Source organism: Eriocheir sinensis, chromosome 8, assembly GCF_024679095.1.
Source record: "Eriocheir sinensis breed Jianghai 21 chromosome 8, ASM2467909v1, whole genome shotgun sequence".
In the NCBI taxonomy this organism is placed as follows: Eukaryota; Metazoa; Arthropoda; class Malacostraca; order Decapoda; family Varunidae; genus Eriocheir; species Eriocheir sinensis.
Window position 1 is genome coordinate 20,981,563 of NC_066516.1, and position 18,665 is coordinate 21,000,227.

General features: G+C 50.2%; 1 protein-coding gene across 3 annotated transcripts in view; it reads left to right on the forward strand.

Moving 5' to 3' along the window:
* The window catches only part of LOC126995669 (cell surface glycoprotein 1-like), a 157,624-nt gene that overhangs the window by 61,560 nt on the left and 77,399 nt on the right, over positions 1–18,665 (forward strand). For all 3 annotated transcript variants that reach the window (XM_050855439.1, XM_050855438.1, XM_050855440.1), the window contains exon 4: positions 36–111. In XM_050855439.1, coding sequence (XP_050711396.1) covers positions 36–111 — 76 coding nt within the window. The remainder of the gene's footprint in view (positions 1–35; positions 112–18,665) is intronic.

Here is an 18,665-nt window from a genome sequence, read left to right on the forward strand (position 1 = left end):
TATTTGTTTTATCTGACGATGTTTTGGCTTTCCAGGAGTTTCTCGTTCCTGCGTCGGGAGAAGAAGGTCGCCAAGGCGGAGAACACGAACGGGGACTTGCCCAAAGAGGAGGTCAGTACTGCTACCCTTGCCCCTTACCCGCTCTCCCCCTCCCTACCCCGCCCCCTGCTTCTGCGTCAAAGGGTGTAGGGGACGGGAGGCGCGGGGAGGCGGGCGTCGTGTCGGTGGGGGCTACTGAGGGGCGAAAAGGGGCGCCTCAAAGTTTTCTGATCATTTTAAACTTTGTCTTTTCTTGTCCTGATTCTTTTATTCCATCCTCATTTTTCTGGTTCAAGGGTCCTTTTTGTGTCCGTGTGTGTGTGCCGTTCGCTGTCCGTTTCGAAGATTTATGTAATTTGTTTCTTCGCTTACTCTTCGGATCTTTTGGTTGTTACGGAAAGAAAATAATACTTTTCAGAAAACTATGGTCGTTTACTGGGTGTGGGTGTGACGGCGAGGGAGCTGGAGGCGGGTGGGGTGGGGCGGTGGTGGGTGTTTCAGGGGCGTGGAGGGTGTGGATGGGTGGTGTAGGGTGTTTCAGGGGCACTTTGGGCTGGGTGGGCGGGAGTTGTGTTGGGTGTTTCAGGGGCGCTCGGGGAGGAGTGTGTGGATGGGCGGTGTTGGGTGCTTCAGGAGGGCTGGGGGCTGTTGGGCGGGGGCTGTGTCGGGTGCTTCAGGGACACCGATGGCGTTATCGACGGGGAGCGAGCGCAGAATAACTAAGTAATTAAGTTTGATCACGGCACCTCGGCGCGGACCATTGTAGGTGATCCTCCGTATATATAGCATTTATATTTACTTATAGTGTTCGTCGCCGTATTACGTAAGCTGCTGAGGCGCCAGGAGGAATAGTCAATGAGTTCGTCATTCTCGCCGCGGCCTGGCCTTGAGGTGCCGGGGAGGGGCTTGGTGGCTGGGCGTTGGGCGCCAGGGCGGGGCGACTGGTGGCTGCTGTGCTGTAGTGGCGGGCTGCCTTAGTTATGATATAATTGTCTGGTAGAGGGTGCCACAATCCTCCTACCGGTGGTGAAGGGCGTCAGGTACACAGGTAATGCTCCTGAAGGACACGGCGCAGAGAACTGACGGAATGATTTGTGTCGCAGGACTTGGCGGAGTGCGTTTCCACGGTCGCCTTGCACAAAGTTTTTGTGCTCCAGAGACGGGCACTGTCAACCCCGACTTCGTGGAGGCCCGGGAGTCGCGTGTCAGGTTCCACCTAAAGGGCAGTAAGTCTCAAGGGGAGAGGCTACGCCCCCTGGAGCCCTGGTGGCGCGTGTGTGTCGCCGCGGAGTGACGGCCGGTGCTCGAGAGGGAAGCATCCCTCGTGCGCCCGTGTGCCGCCCCGCACCCGGGCTGTCACGGGGCGGCAAGGGAGTGACGCGGCACTTGTGTTGAACTGACGGGAGTGGAAAGAAGAAAGGAGAGGTGATGGAAAAAGCAGGGGAGTTGGGGCGCCTGTCACTCCTACAGTCATGGACACGTGACCACCATGGCCAGCAGGGGCGGCAGGGCGGGGCTGGCCAGGGGGCGGGGTGTTTGCTTGCCCGTGTCTTTTTTCTCACAAAAGTGCTTTGTGGTTTCTATAAAACCTTCCCGCATCCTGTGCTTCGTGTGCGCGCCTCTGTTCCCTCTCGCTCTACTCAGCACTCCTCCATCATGTCTGGCGCCTCAGGTAACACCAAAGCGAGTAAACATGAGGTTGAAGGGCGACAACCTCCGGGCCGCCCCATGACTGATGGCTCCCTGGGGGGACTGACAGCCCGCCCCCCTCCTTCCTCGCCCTCTCTTTCCCTTCCTTCAATTTTGCCCTCCCTTCTCTCCTTGCTTCCTCCTTCCTTTTCTTCCCTCCCACACACCCACACTCTCCTCACTCGTCCCCTCCCCCGCCCTGCCTGTCACCCTCGTCTGTCCTCAGTGTGGCCGCCCTGTGTCTTCCCTGCCCTCCGTTTTCTCCGCCGCCCCGCCCTTTTTGAGCGGTAACTGATACATTTTCTCGAAGAACGGCTCATCCTAAACAAACAGGGAACTGCACTAAGTCAGTCAGTCACTCAGCCAGCCAGTCATTCAAGCAGTCTCTCTCTCTCTCTCTCTCTCTCTCTCTCTCTCTCTCTCTCTCTCTCTCTCTCTCTCTCTCTCTCTCTCTCTCTCTCGTTTTTCTCCCCAGTTATGTTTGTCTTTGCTTGCCCTTGTCTAGTTGCGGCGGCGGTGTTGTTATTGTTGGTCTTGTTGTTGTTGGTCGTGGTGGTGGTGAACTTGATGGTGGTGGTGAAGTTAGTGAGGGTGATGATGACAGTGTTGGTGGTTAAATGTATAGCTCTGAACTGCCCTCGACTTCCGGTGTATGTGTGTGTATGTGTGTGTGTGTGTGTGTGTGTGTGGTGGGCATATAATGGTGGTGTTGGCGCCGGTCTGGGACGCCGAGGGGAGAGGTGAGGAAGGGACACGGGGATGCATTGGGGAGGAGGAGAAAGAGGAGGAGGAGGAGGAGGAGGGAGGGGGCAGGGGGATAATTGCTCTGGCAGTCATTCACCACCCGAGACACAAGATGCCTTCCTCCTCCTCCTCTTCCTCCTCCTCCTCCTCCTCCTGCCCGATCTTCCTCCACGCACAGGCATCTCTCCCTCCTACAAGCATCCTTCCCCTACTCCTCCTCCTCCTCCTCCTCCTCCTCCTCCTCCTCTTCCTCCTCCTCCTCCTCATCCTTTCTTCCTGTATCTCGTCTTACCTCTCCCTCACGTCCTTCACCGCCACATGTGGTCTCTCTCTCTCTCTCTCTCTCTCTCTCTCTCTCTCTCTCTCTCTCTCTCTCTCTCTCGTTTTATCTCTGTTTTCTTGTCCGTAATCGTTTTTTTTTGTTTTTTTTCTTCGGCTCAACATTCTTTCGCTTTTTTTTGGTATTATTTTCTCCTCCGCTGTCGTAACTTACCTTTAATTAGCCGCCTCCACGATTACCTGCTGCGTCTTATCTGCCCACTAACTACTACTACTACTACTACTACTACTACTACTACTACTACTACTACTATTGAATGCCCCTACACGTGGTATATCGCCCTTGTTATCTCCCTCACAACCTGGAATTCTTGTTTTCCTGCCGCGCTATCTCACAACTACAACCATTACCCAGATGTTAACCGCTGTTCCTAATCCTTCTTCTTCCTCATTCCCTCCCCCCCCCCCCCTTCTCTTTCTGATGATGATGCGCCTCCTCAGCCTCCCATATCTTCTTTACGTACCCATATGTTGTTGTTTTTCATTTCTCTGCCTCTTCTTTTTCTTCTTGTCTAGTAATTCATAAGTCTCCTCTTCCTAATTCTCCTTTTGCTTCCCCTTTCCCCACATTATTTTTTTCTCCCTGCTTTTTCTTGTGTTCTTTCCTCGTTTCCTCCCTCCTCCTTTCCTTAGTTTTATCCTCTCGTTGAAGCTCCATCCTCCACATTATTTATTTTCTGGTTTTGCGTCATTTTTCTTCACCTTTTCCTCCTCTTCCGCGTTTTACTCTTCCTCCTCTTCCGCGTTTACTCTTCCTCCTCTTCCGCGTTTTACTCAAGTCTTCCCTCCATATTTCATCCTCCCACTGTTATTTTCTCCTCTTCATTATGCTGATAGTTACCATTACTATTTCCCTTCCTCCTCCTCGTCAGTCTTCCTCTTCGTTCTCCTCCTCCTCCTTTTCCTTCTTTCTCCGTCCTCCTCCTTCGTGCTTCCTCATGTGAATACCTCCTCTTTACTCCTGATATTGCTCATGTATGCTCCTCCTCCTCCTCCTCCTCCTCCTCCTCGTCAGTCTTCCTCTTCGTTCTCCTCCTCCTCCTCCTCCTCCACTTTCCCTTACGCCTGCCTCCTCTTCACCAAGCGTTCTTTCACAATCTGTACTCTTCCCCGACCACAAACTCTCTTCCGTTCAAGGTATGTACTTTAGTGCTGTACGTGTTACCTCACCACCGCCACCACCACCACTATCATCACCATTATCATAACCACCACAACCACCACTGCCATAAAGTTCCCATCTCCCAACCGTATCCGCCGTCTCTCCCTCCCTTACTCCCCCTCCTTCTCCTCCTTTCTTCCTCTTCTTTCCTTCTAATCTGCACCTTCGTCAGCGCTTCCATTTTACAGTTGTTTCTCAAGTCACCTCCACCTTCCCTTCCCTCTTCCACTTCACTGTCTTCTTCCTCCCCTCTTTCTCCTTCCTCTCTTCTTTCCTGTTCCTCTATACTCTCGTCCTCTCCTGTATCTTTTTCTTCTCCCTCATCATCTTCATAGTTTCTCCTTCCTTTTCCTTCACGTCTTCTACCCTCTTTATCCTCCTCGTCTTCCCACTTTCTACTCCTTCCCTCCTTTTCCTCTTCTTCCCTCTTTCCTCCTCTTCTTCCATCTTCCTCCTCCTCTCCTCTCTTCTCTTTATCTCCTCTTTCTTCTCCTCCTCCTTAATTCTATTCGTCTTCTTTCCCCTCCCCCTTCTTCCCTCCCCTTTCTTCCCCACCTGGTGTGTGATGATAGTCCCCGTGGCTGAGGACTTGGTAAGGGAGGAGGCTTGTGGGGAGGGGGGGAGGGGGGGGGGGAGTCGTGTCTTGGTCGTCGTGTTCCGGGAGGGTGTTTGTTCTGCGGGTGGTTACTGCGCGGCGGTAATGAAGACGCGGCCCAAGGTAGATGAAAACACGCCTTAGTTCATAGACATAGGTGGAGAGGGCGGCGCAGGTAGATAGATACACGGTAGTAGATAGATAGTGCAGATGGATTGTAGATACTAGTTAGTTGATAGATATAGAATGGTAGATAGATACACGCTTTGGTTTATTAATATAGGTTTTGATTAGACAGAGGGCGTAGGTAGATAGTCGATAGGCCTACATGCTTCGCTATACAGATACATGTTTTAAGTTGATAAGGACGGCGTAGGTAGATATCCACTTTGATACATTAATACAGGTTTAAATAGAGGGTGTAGATGACAGATACCGGCATTTAAGTAGAGGCCCTGGTTCATAGATAGATATATAAGGGGGCCTAGGTCGATAGATATAGGGGCATGGTAGATAGGGTAGATCGATACAGGCATTTAAGTAGATAGAGTGTATAGGTGATAGATACATGGCCTCAGTTCATAAATACCGAGTTTTAGTAATAAAGTGCGTAGGTTAATGGATATATATTTTGATACTTAGATACAGGAATTAAGTATACAGGGCTTGGGTATAGATTCACAAGGAGGGTAACTACTTGGGGGCATTGGTGGTGAGAAAAAAGTCGCAGAAATAAAGTCGCATTTTTGGGCAAGGGAAATAAAGATGGTGAAAAGGAGAATAGTTACCATTACTATTTCCCCTCCTCCTCCTCCTCTGTCTTCCTCTTCGCTCTCCTCCCCCTCCTCCTCTGTCTTCCTCTTCGCTCTCCTCCCCCTCCTCCTCTTTCCCGTTCTTTTCTTTCATTTTCTTTCTTCCTTCGCACTTCATGTGAATATATCCTCCTTACCAATTTTGGGTGAGAAGAAATGCAGGAATGATTACGATTTTGGTGGGGAAAGTGTGCATAGATTGTTACTATTTTGCGGGAAGAAAAAAGGAGGAAAAAACCCAGCAATTCTTCCTCTTCCCCCTGCTTTTCTTCCTCTTCTTTTGCATTCATAAATCTTTTCCCCTGTTTGTCATTATTATTATTTTATTATTCTTTTCTTTGTTTTCTTCTTTCTCTTCTTCATTTTCTTCTTTCTCCGTTTTCTTCTCTTTCTTCTTTTTCTCTTCTTCGATTCTTCCCACCTCTTTTCATCCTTTCATTTGATTTATCTCTTCTTCCTTTTCCTTCATTTTTCCTTTTTTCCCCTCTTCAGTCCTTCCCTTTCTCTCTTCCTCCTTCACCATCGCTTCCTCCTTCCCTTTATCATTCCCGACGAACAATTGATGCCCGCTGCAGGTGTGTGTGTGTGTGTGTGTGTGTGTGTGTGTGTGTGTGTGTGTGTGTGTGTGTGTCACCTATAATTAATGTTTCGTAGAGGTATATGAAAGGAGGAGGAGGAGGAAAGAGACAGGTGCGGAAGGCCAAACCGTTGACCGCCTCGCTGACCACCCAAGTTTTCCTCCCCCCTCCCCTCCTCCCCTCCTGTCACATCTCTCCCCTCCCCTCTTCTCTCCTCCCGTTTTCTCTCCTCCTCTTCTCTTCTCTCCCGCTTCAAATTCCTCTCCCTTCCCCTCGTCCTTCGTTTCTTCCTCCTTTTCTTTTCCTCCACCTCCCCTCCTTCCCCCCTTTTCCCTTCCCCCTGCGGCCCCCACGCCCCCAGCAGTAAACACACACACACACACACACACACACACACACACACACACACACACACACACACACACACACCGTTTGGATTTTAGCTCTGTCGATTTTACTTTTCGTTGAGTATCAGGACAAAGAGAATATCTGAGCACGCCATTTTAAGACCTGCAGGGGACTATTAATGACTGATGATGATGATGATGATGCTCTTTTTCTTCTTTATTACTTCTTTTTCTTCCTGTTCTTCATGGATTCTTTTTTTTTTTTTTTTTGTTCTTGTTCGTGTTCGTCTCTATCTCTATCTTTCACCCACTTTATTGTCTGTCTGTCTCTGTTTCTGTCTATTTATATCTTTAACATGGAAGACGTCTTTGTAGCATTCTTTATCTTCTTTTGTTTCTTCTTTTTCTTCTTTTTCTTCTTCTTCTTCTTCTTCACCACTTCCTTCGTCTCCTTCGCCACTTGTCTTGCTCAGTTGGCATATAATCCTTAATAAACCTGCTTCCTTTTCCCTTCTCCATCCCTCCTCCTCCTCCTCCTCCTCCTCCTCCTCATCCCCAGCTCTATCCTCTTACGTCTTTCATTAAATCTCTCTCTCTCTCTCTCTCTCTCTCTCTCTCTCTCTCTCTCTCTCTCTCTCTCTCTCTCTCTCTCTCTCTCTCTCTCTCTCTCTCTCTCTCTCTCTCTCTCATCTATTTCCAGCACGTCATTTCTTTCCTCTTCACGTCTCTTTCCCTCGTTCGTAGTAAACATTGCACGCGTATTCAGTAACAGCAGTAAAAGTCAGCGGTATGCAAGCAGGCAGTAAATAGCAGCGACAGCAGAAGCAGAAGGTATACACAGCGAAAGATAAGCATCAGCAGTAGTAAAACGAAGCATAAACCTCAGGGGGGACTTAATAAGCAGTATAGGTAAGGTAGGTAGGTAGGTAGTTAGTATCTCTCAGGGGTACCAACCAACAGCAACTTTCCACAACAGCTAAAACGGCGATCAGTTGGCAACCCTGGAGGAAGAGGATGATAGTGCGTGTGTGTGTGTGTGTGTGTGTGTGTGTGTGTGTGTGTGTGTGTTTTGATTGGGAGATAAGGAACAGAGGTCGCTGGGTATAGGAAGAGGAAGAGTCGGAGGGGGAGAGGAGGGGGAGGAAGAAGAGGAGGCAAAGGAGGACGAGGAGGGGCCAGAGGAGTGAGAGGAGGAGGAGGAGGAGGCTGGAGGGAGAGGAAGACTATTATGTGGTAGTGTTAAAGGAATTAGGAAGAAGAAGAAGAAGAAGAGGAGGAAGAATAGGGGGAGGAGGAGGAGGAGGAGGAGGAGGAGGAGGAGGAAGAATAGGGGGAGGAGGAGAAGGAAGAAGAAGAATAGTGGGGGGAGGAGGAGGAGGAGGAGGAGGAGGAGGTAACAACAGCATTATCACTAAAAGCTGAAACAAAGAAATAGCCAGGTCGGAGTGAGAGCATTTAACGACCGGGGAAGAGAAGAAGAAAAAAAGAAGGGAGGGTTGGGCCGAAGGGAAGGAGAGGAGGGAGGGAAAAAAAAAACTCTAGATCAGGTTCCTTTGTTTTTGTGCAGAGTGTGGAAAGTAAAAAAGATGGAGGTTGGGATGTTGGTTTGATTTTTTTTTTCATTCATCACCACATTTCATCATCATCACCATTGTTATCACCACCACCACTATCATCATCACCATTACATATCCTCTTGAATATCCCTCTTTAATGTTTTTCTTTCTACAGTACCATCACCAGCACCATCACTACCACCACTATCACCATCACCACCACCACCACTATCACCACCACCACTATCACCACCACCACCACCACCACCACTATCACCACCACCACTGTTACCACCACCACCACCACTATCACCACCACCACTATCACCACCACCACTATCATCACCACCACCACCACTATCACCACCACCACCACCACCACTATCAACTTCTCATTTCCTCTCTAACATCACCATTAGTATTTTTTTCTTTTCTTTTTACACCACCACCACCACCACCACCACCACCATCATCATCATTACAATCTACTACCTCCCCCTCATTACCTCCTCCTCCTCCTGCTCCCTCCTCCCTCCCGTTCGCCCATTACACCGCCATACATTCTCCCCACCACGCCCACAACACCGGCCTGACTTCCACAATGAGGCGTAACCACCACAATCATCAAGACAAGCCGTGCATAAATCACCACTGGAAAGCCCTCACCACCACCACCACCACCACGACCACCATTAACGACAACACAGCGTCTTTAAATCTAGCGTTACTAATCACTACTACTACTACTACTACTATTACTACTATCACGACTGTCACCACCACCACCACACCACCATCACCACACCACCACCACCCTTTCTATCTACCATCATAAGCACACTATATCATCACTACTACTACTACGACTACTACTACTACTACTACTACATCACAGGTCCCCCGCTAATTGGTAACACTGGTGCCAACGCCGCCCCGCCAGATTTTAGGAGACAGAGGGAGTGTTTGGGGAATATTAATGTTATTTTTTTAATTTTTTTTGGTGTGTTAATATATACGTGTTTGCCCCACCCCCTCTCTCTCTCTCTCTCTCTCTCTCTCTCTCTCTCTCTCTCTCTCTCTCTCTCTCTCTCTCTCTCTCTCTCTCTCTCTCTCTCTCTCTCTCTCTCTCTCTCTCTCTCTCTCTCTCTCTCTCTCTCGATAATAAGAGGATTAACTGTGGAAGATTATAAACATTTCGAATTTTAATATTAGTTTCCCTTCAACATCATCATAATTATCACCATCCTCACCATTTCGTTGTATTTTCCTTCCTTGGTATCTTTATCGCCTTCGTCGTCGTCATTCTCTCGTCCTCGCCCTCACCTCCCATATTACGTCCGTTCCACCTGTCCCTCATCCACCCTCAGGCACTCATTACCTGTAGAGATGGGAAGGTGTCCAACCCCTTTCCCTCCTCCTACTCTTCCTTTCTTCCATACCTATTCTCCCTCCTTCCATCCTTATTTCCTTCTTTCCTCATGTCAGGGTTCTGGTGTGTGTGTGTGTGTGTGTGTGTGTGTGTGTGTGTGTGTGTGTGTGTGTGTGTGTGTGTCGTATCTGCTTTATTTGTTGTTCATCTCATAACATCTATTACTATTTTTTTCCTCTTATTATTATTTTTATTTTTTCCCTCGAAGTCTGGAGAGAAAAGTTTGGTGTTTGTATGGGTGGATTCCTTCGCCCCCCTCGCACCTGTCGCCTCCAGCCTCACCCTTACCTGTCTTTCCTCCACCCCTGCGACTCACCTGCCAGGCCTCACCCCTCCACACACAGCATCCCTCTCCTTTCTTGACCTTCCCTTCGACCCTGTCCCCATACCTTACCTTACGCTTTACCTTACACGCACTCCTACTATCCCCCATTCCTTCCCTCCCTTCACTTCCTCCTACAGCCATTTTCCCTTTTCCTCACTCCTAAAGCATCCCCTCCCCATACATACCCTCCCTTCACTTCCCCTACAGCCATCCCCCTTTACTTCACTCCTATAACATCGCCACTCCTATAGCATCGCCTTCCCCATACATACCATTCCGTCACCTCCCTTCCAACTCTCCACCCTCTTTTCCCCATGATGTTTCCCCCATCCCACATCCCTTCATTCTCCCCATGATCATTCCCTCTCCTCCCTTCACCCCATCATCCTCAACAACACCTATTCCTCCCCTCCCCCTCTTCCACACACATACAAGTCTCCCCCCCCTTCCCCTCTCTCCCCTTACAGCGCCTCTACCTTGTCCTCCACACTCACCTCCCCTGTCACACACACACACACACACACACACACACACACACACACACACACACACACACAATGGCTGACCTTTGGAGGATGAAAGCGTTCCAGACACGATATTTTGATTTGTTTCCATTAGGCCTCCGCGGCGACCCTCGTGGGGGGCGGGGGGTAGGATGGGGGAGGAATGGACGTAGGCCTATGGGTGAAGGAGATGAAGGGGAGGGAGAGGGAGGTGGGTGGGTATTGTCCTGAAGGAGGGATGGTGATGTTAGGTTAGGGTCTCTCTCTCTCTCTCTCTCTCTCTCTCTCTCTCTCTCTCTCTCTCTCTCTCTCTCTCTCGCCTTTTTTCTCTGTCAAATTTAGTTCTCTTTCATCAGTGGTGGCGTAGATGTGAAGGTAGGAGACTTATATTATAATAACCGATGTTTCTCTCTCTCTCTCTCTCTCTCTCTCTCTCTCTCTCTCTCTCTCTCTCTCTCTCTCTCTCTCTCTCTCTCTCTCTCTCTCTCTCTCTCTGTGTTTTTATTTTTTCCTCCCCTTCCTCCCGCCCCGCCCTTACCATCCCTCTGATCCTCATATTTACCTTGGGTCAGGGGAGGTGAGTTAATCCTAATGGCCCCGGATTATTGAAGGTAATCCCTCACCCTTCCTTCCCCTCCCCCTCCCCGCCCCTTCCTTTCTCTTCCCTTTCTCTCGTCTCTCCCCTTTCCTCTGTCCCCTTCCTGTCCCGTTTTAATTCTTCCAGCCCGTGTGTCTCTTCCTCCTCCCCTCCACTCACTCGCTCTTCTCCCTCTTCCTCCTCCTCCTCCTCCTCCTCCTCTTCCAGGTGTTCTGCCCTTGGTGTCTATTATTCCAGGATTTACCTGCGCGTACGGCTTACCTTTACTGTTTACCTGAGACCGTTATTTACCCTCCTCAGCCAGCCACTTTATTTTTGTCGTTATTTATTATTATTGTTATTTTATCACTACTACTACTACTACTACTACTACTACTACTACTACTACTACTACTACTACTACTACTACTACTACTACCATATATTATTGTGGTGTATCGAATGTATTTATTTAGTTTGTTCACCCTAAAGCTTCTAACCGTAAAAATGGTCACTTGTATTATGGGGGAAGCAGATGTATTTGTAGCGGGGGATGGGGGGGTAAGGGGGGCATTAAGTTCACCTGATGGCTTACCTGGATCGTCAGCAGGTGGTATTAGTGGTGACTGCCGGACTGACGTGGTGGTGACTTTTGTTGTTAGTGGGTGATGTTACTGGTGGCGGTGGTGACGTGCCGGTGGTGTGATGACAGATTGTGTGCGTGGTGTGTGCATGGAAGAGAATGCTCGTGGTGGTGTAGTGGTGAGTGTTTTAGCTGTGGTGTTTAGGTTTTGTGGCTGAATTTGTCTTCTGGGTCAGGTGGTGGTGGTGGTGGTGGTGGTGTTAGTGGGGCAGGTCCTTCAATGTTTATGGTAACTGTAGAAGAGCTTAATGTATTTAGACCGCCTTCTCTCTCTCTCTCTCTCTCTCTCTCTCTCTCTCTCTCTCTCTCTCTCTCTCTCTCTCTCTCTCTCTCACCTTACCTTACTTACCTTGAACCTCTCACCTGTAGCCCTCAAAGGACGCATTCCACAGGTCATCCCTCCCTCGTTCTCTACTTTCCTTTCATAACATTTCCTTTTTTCTTTCCTCCTTCACTTCCTTCCCTCCCTCCCCCTCTTCCCTTCTTCATTTTCCAGCCCTCGTTCATTCCTTCATTTTCCGTCTCTCCTTCGTCACTCACCTTCCCAATCATTCCTTCCTTCCTCGCTCTCCCTTCTCGTCCCTCTCTCCTCTCCGTCTCTCCTTCACTTCTCCCCTCCTTCCTTCCCTTCCATTCTTCACTCTTCTCCTTCCCTCCCTTCTCTCCGTTACTTCTTTCCCTCCTTCTATCCCCTCCTTCCTTTCCTTTCTTCCCTTCTTCGCTCTCCCTTCCGAAGGCACAGGTGATTAGATTAAGGCGGGCAGGTAAGCTTATCGGTAGGGTCGGCGGAGGAGATCTTGGGCGGCTGATAAACTGCATCTCTGGGGGACGGGATTAGCCTATCAGTGGGACAAGGGGGGGAGGGGAAGGGAGGGGGAGGGAGGAAGGGGGGTAAACATCTGTCAATCATTGCTCGCGGCGCTTTTGTGAAGATTTGTGTGTGTGTGTGTGTGTGTGTGTGTGTGTGGATGAGTCAGCGTGTATATGTTAAGCGGAGAGAGAAAGAGAGAGAGAGGGAGAGGGGGGGGGGGAGATACGGGTTCGGGGAAGAAGGGGAATAAGGCGGGTGTAGCAACTTGTCTCTTTGTTTAATAGTTTGTTTGTCACTTGTGCGTCGTTTGTCCGTCCATGTTTGTTTGTTTAGGACGTGAAATGACTCTTTGTTGGATAATGGCTTTGTAGGATGAGTAAGATGACTTTTTTTAGGATATGTAGGATGACCTTTTTATTTCCCCCTCGGTTTGTGCTTTTAAAAATATGGAAGAGGAGTTTTTAGTATGGTTAGAGCGTTAATGAGTCGTTAGTTGAGGTCTTTACACTGTCACTCGAATAATACGTAAGAAAACAACCCTGGAAATGAGAAAAATAAACGAAGATGAAGATGATAAATAAAAGAGAAGCAGTAATAGATATAATCACGAGAAACAAAGTGAGGAAAGCGGAAGAAATAAGAAAACCAACCAACGAAGGAACACACACAAAAAATCGAATAAGCATAAAAGATAAAAAAAAAGCAAGTGAGATGTTTAATAATGAAAAAAATAGATCGAACAGAGGAATTATTTACGTAAACTTAAGCAACATCTGTGGACATAAACGATAACGTACTAGACCATAAACGAACATCGATCATAAAATATAGAAACATCTGTGCTATCTTACAGTGGTCAGACCGGCTGGCATGAGAGGGACTTTCCACGTACTGACGCACTGAGCCGCTTCCAGTTCCGTTGTAATGGGCGTCTTGTGTCGTGCAGTCCTTTAGCGTTCAGACGAAAACTGGTTATGTACGCGACTGGCAGGTGACGGCTAGCTAACCCCTCCTTCCCACTACCCCCCTCCCCCATCTTCCTATCTCATCCCCTTTTACCTCTTTACCTCAATCCTTTTCTTTCATACCTTTGTTTCATTCCCTCTCTACCTTTCCTTCCTTTTCCCTATTTCCTATCCACCTCTCTTCCTCTTTCATCCTCTTCCTTCCTTTCCCTCCCTCCCCTTTACCCATTATCACTCCTGTCATCCTCTACCTTTCCCTCCTACTCTCTACCCCTTTTCTCCTCTCTCATCCCCTCTCTATCTTTCCCTCTTTTCCTCTCTCGTTCGTCCCCCCCTTCTCCCTTTCTTCACTCCCTCCTTCTCTTCCCTCCATCCCTTCCCTTCTCCCCTCTCATTCCCTTACTACTCTTCCATTCTACTCCTTACTCCTACCCCTTTTCCCATCCTCCTCTCACCTACTCTCTACTTTTCCCTCCTCTTCTCGGCTTCATCCATGGCAGGTGAGGTGACGCCCGATGCACCACCTGTGACATCCGGCGGCAGGTAAACGGACAGGTAATCCCCTCATTAAGAAGAGTGGCGCGCTGTCCCACTGACCCAGCTTAAAAAGGGTTATCAGTTATGCCCTCCCTTGGTGCCCTCGTGTGTCTGTCTGTCTGTCCGTCTGTCTGGGTCTGTCTGGTCTGGCCCACTAACGCTGCTAAAAAAGGCTCCACTGTTTATTCTCTTCTTTATGGCACAAACAAGCCTCTCCTGTCTTAATTTACCGCTGTGTTGGCGACGGTGAGGGGGATGAGAGGGAGGGAGGGGGTGAGGGTGAGGATGAGGGGATGTGATGAGGGCGGTCACGTCAGCTGGTCATTATTAGTGTGTGTGTGTGTGTGTGTGTGTGTGTGTGTGGCGCCGCGGGGAGGATACGGGAGGCATGGGGAGGGAGAGGAAGCAAAGGTGAGGGGTGATAGGGGTGATGGTGGGAGGTTAATGGGAGATAGGACTACGCTGGGTGGGTGAGGGAGATAGTTAATAGTAAATAGCCATGTGTGTGGGATGGGAAGGGATGGGGAAGAAAGGAGATGGGGAGGGGGAGGGTTGGGGCACGAAGGAATGGGTGTTGATAGGGAGATGGAAATTTGATGATGGGAAGAGGAGAGTTGTAAAAGGTTGGTGAAGGGACTATGTTGAAAAATGAATAATAAGAGAAAAAAGAAGGAAGACGTGGAGATGGGGGAAATGGGAGGGGGATGTGGAGGAAGGTGAGGAGGAGGAGGAGGAGGAGGAGGAAGGAAGAAACGTAAGGAAAATAGCATTAGCAAGAAAGAAAGGAGGGGGCAAGAGGGAAAGACCAGGAAGGGAAGTAAGAATATTTGCTCTCTCTCTCTCTCTCTCTCTCTCTCTCTCTCTCTCTCTCTCTCTCTCTCTCTCTCTCTCTGCTGATTTTTATGTATGGGGTGAGAGACAGACAGACAGATAGAAACACCCGTCCGTCAAGGCAGACAGCAACAGAAACGTACCATTCGGAGGGGAACAGACAGACAGACAGACAGACACATTTTGAGCATTACGGCGACAGACAGACAGACACAAGCAGACAGAAAGACTCGCCGACACACGCTTACAATTAGATTAGCACACACACACACACACACACACACACACACACACACACACACACACACACACACAAAAACACAATAGAGAGAGAGAGAGAGAGAGAGAGGGGGGGGGGCATGGACAGTGATGGTGGCAGCTGTCGTGGGGTGTCACTTGCTGTCACATCCCCCCTCCCCACCCCTCCTCCTCCTCCTCCTCCTCCCTCTCTTCTCTCTTCCCCTCTACACTTCATTCCATTACATTTATCCCTCCTTGCCTCCCTCCCTCCCTCCCTCCGTATCTCCTACCATTATCTCTCTCTCTCTCTCTCTCTCTCTCTCTCTCTCTCTCTCTCTCTCTCTCTCTCTCTCTCTCTCTCTCTCTCTCTCTCAGCTGTCGTAAGTCTCGTAGTGACAATGTTGTGACTGAAGGAGGAGAAGGAGGAGGAGGGATAGTGAAGTGGAGAGTTTAGGGCTCGTCGTGCGGGTCGTGGAGGGATCGTGGAGTAGTCGTGGAAGTTGGTCGTTGCTGTCTCGTGCACTTCATGACCAGTGGAACGACCTCTCTGTTTGTCGCTGGAATGCCCAGGAGTTAGCACAGGACGTACGTGTGTGTGTGTGTGTGTGTGTGTGTGTGTGTGTGTGTGTGTGTGTGTGTGTGTGTTATAGTTTAGTGTTATTGGACTCGATCATGCAACAACAGCGCTACAACAACAGTAACAACAACAACAGTAACAATACCCACCCTCCTTCCCACGCACGCAAAGCTAACAACAAACAGCAAAGTCGCAAAGAAAGAAACGAACGGCCGCCGTAACATTAAACTAATAACATCAAGCCGCGGGGGTGGGAGGGGGGTGGGGGGGATGGAGAGGTAGGAAATGGGGGCGGGGGAGGTATGGAGTCGGGGAGGGGGTAGGGATTGGGGAAAGGGGTCGGAAAGAGATGGAGGGGATAGAAATTGGGGACATTGGAAAGGTATTGGGGAGAAGGTTTAGGATAGGGAGGAGGGAGGAGGGAATGGTGAGGGAGAGGGCAAGGTCTGAGCTTGGTGGGTGGCTGGGGGGGGGAGGGGGAGGGGGTAGTAGGTTCAGGTAGTCTACAGGGTGGCTTTACGGCCCAATATGTAACCGAACTATAGCAGTAGATACCATTAAGGCCTCAGACGGGGAGGGGGGGAGAGGATGGGGACACGGGGGGAAGGGGGAGGAGGGTGAGAGCGGAAGGCAGGCAGGCAAGGGGCGTTGAGGGGCAGCGCCAAGCATCGACTCGGTCTTGATTCCTGAAGATCCAGTCGTCTGTGTGCGTCGTTGAGGGGGATCGACGCGCCCTCCTTCCCCTCTTCCTCCCACTTATTCCCCTTCACCTCCACGCGGCGCCTAATTAACGAGAGGGGACGTTGAGGGGAAGGAAGGTGTGCACGTCTGGGTTAGGGGAGAGGGGAGGCTGTGTGCGGGTGGTGGCGGAGGAGGAGAGGAAGGGGAGAGGTGGCAGCTGTTTTTGGTACTGTATAGGGCGAGGCTAGAGTGGAATGGGGTGGGGGTGGGGGGGGGGTATGGATGGGGAGGTAGGCTGGTCTGGCTGGTAGGGCAAATGAGGGTAGATTCTATGGGAGGGGAAGGGAGGGTGAGGGCGGGGCGGACACGTAGTACTCACACGTGCCCTGTCTGTCCCTCCTCTCCCTCTCCCTCTCCCTCGCACACGCCTTATTAACCCCGTTTCTGCTGGGCTCAAAACGCGGGCGAGTGGGGCGACTTGTTCCTTTGTCTCTTGGGCGTATGCTGACGGAGGGACAGCGCACGGCGGGACGGGACGCAAGATGAACAGTCAACGGTCGGTATTATTAAGTAGACGCTTCCGCCTTTCACCGCAACAAATACCAAAGGCCGAAAAAAAAGGGATCAATTGGGTTCTAATGAGTGTTGTTTTAGGTCCATGGCACCCCTGTTATTGCTCAAAACTCCTACGAAAGCCTAGTCAAATATGTGAGGTTGAGCGCCGAAGAATATGACCCTGGGGCACTATCACCGGTCTGTCCAGCTTTGACGCGGCCTCAGAAGTCACCGCCGCTCTTGGTTGTGATTTACGGGAGGTGGGTGTGGCTGGGGAGGGCGGCGAGAGGGGGATAAAGGAGGGGAAAGGCGGCGGAGGAAGGGGAAGCAGGGAAGGGAAGGGCGACAAGGAGGGGTGGGTGAAGAGAGGAGTTCGCGGGGGTAAGTTTGCCCACACATTGTTGCCAGGCTACCATAGCGACCCCAAGCGGCGGCCTCTCTCGACGGGCCTCCCCTCAGACAGACATCGCTCCCTGCCCCTCCTGTCCCTCGCTCCCTCTGTACCTTCCTTTCTCCCCACCCTCCCTTCCTCCCTTGGACTAAATGTTTGTCTGGCGTCCGGGAGTTAGTAAGCAGAAAACAGGATAGGAAAAAAATCACCTTGCTCACATTTGCATTAGTCTGCCTCGTCCCTCATCAGCTGACATTAGCGGGGGGCGCCTCGGGAGGGCAGGAGGCGCAGATGAAGTGGCGTGGCGTGGTGGTGGCGGCGGGTAATTGTGGCGTCGAGGGTGTTGGTGGCGTCGCGGGGCTGAGGCAGGAGGAGGAGGAGGAGGAGGGTAGAGGTGGCGTCACTTTGCCGAGGAAGACAGACGGAGGGACGGAAGGAAGGAGGAAAATCGTGCAGGTTGAGAATTGAGTGACAAGGACCGTGTGTGTGTGTGTGTGTGTGTGTGTGTGTGTGTGTGTGTTTAGACGCCACATCACTTTGGATACTAAGTTGAATTCGTGACTGGCAACACACACACACACACACACACGGAGGAAGGGAGGAAGGAAGTGGAGTGATATGGAGTGCGTGGATAAGCTGGGAATGGCGTCTTGCTGTTTTTTTTTCTTTGCTCCATCTTTTGTTTTCGTTTGAGTTTGTTTACGTTTGGGATTTGTTGTATCTCTTCCTTTAACTGCCATTCGTCCTGTTAAGAAAAATAGAAGAGGAAGTAGCGGAAGGAAGAAGAGGAGGAGGAGAGTTTTGCCGTTCCTGTTTTAATTTACGAGAGTTACGAACGAAAAGTTACTGCGCAGTCTGTGTGTGTGTGTGTGTGTGTGTGTGTTTCGGGGGCAGCTGGCATCTGTCACGTGACGTCACCAATAGCGCACACACCCGCCCTGCTTCCTCTCCACCCCTCCTCCGTCCCCGCCTCCTCCTGCCGCAGTCTTGAGCCTCGCGTGACGTGAAGGCGTAGAGGGAGATCGCGGGGATGTGGGTCTGAGGCATAAATGACAGGTATAGAGGAGTTACACCGCGAGGGGAACGGCTGGCTACCTCGTCCTCCTCCCCCTCCTCCTCCTGCTCCTGCTATACTACTTTTTCTCCTGTTTCTTCCACTTCAACACGCCAACTCGCTGCTGTCTCATGTTTCGCTGTGTATGTTATGTAGCACGTGGTTGTTGTTATCATTATGCTGTATCATCCAAGTCTACGTATGGTGCCGCGGTGTCGTGAGTTGCTGTGCTGTATTTTGGTGACCCGAGTTGACTCTTTTTTTTTATCTGGTTTTGCCTTTCCTTTGGTGTTGGTTGAGGTGTTGACGGTTGTGGTTGCTGCTGTTTTATTGCCGTGGTGTTGGTTGAGTTGTCGGTGTTCATGGCATCTGGTGTTTTGCTGTGGTTTGGTTGAGCTGTAGACGGTTATGGTTACTGTTGTATTGCGTGGGGTTGGTTGAGATGTTGCCCATATGGTTGCTGCTGTTGCGTTGTGGAAGTCAGCTATGAATCCTAATTGCGTTGTTTTCATGTATATTTGTCAGTGTTTATTTGCATTTCCTGTATACATTCGGCTAAGGTAATACCTGTTCTTGTCTTTCCTTGTCTGTGGTGTTTTCCGTTACAATACTATTCCGTTGTATTTCCTAGTCTGCCACGCCATCATATGCTGCTGTTTGCGTGTGTAACTGTGCTGTTGTGTCG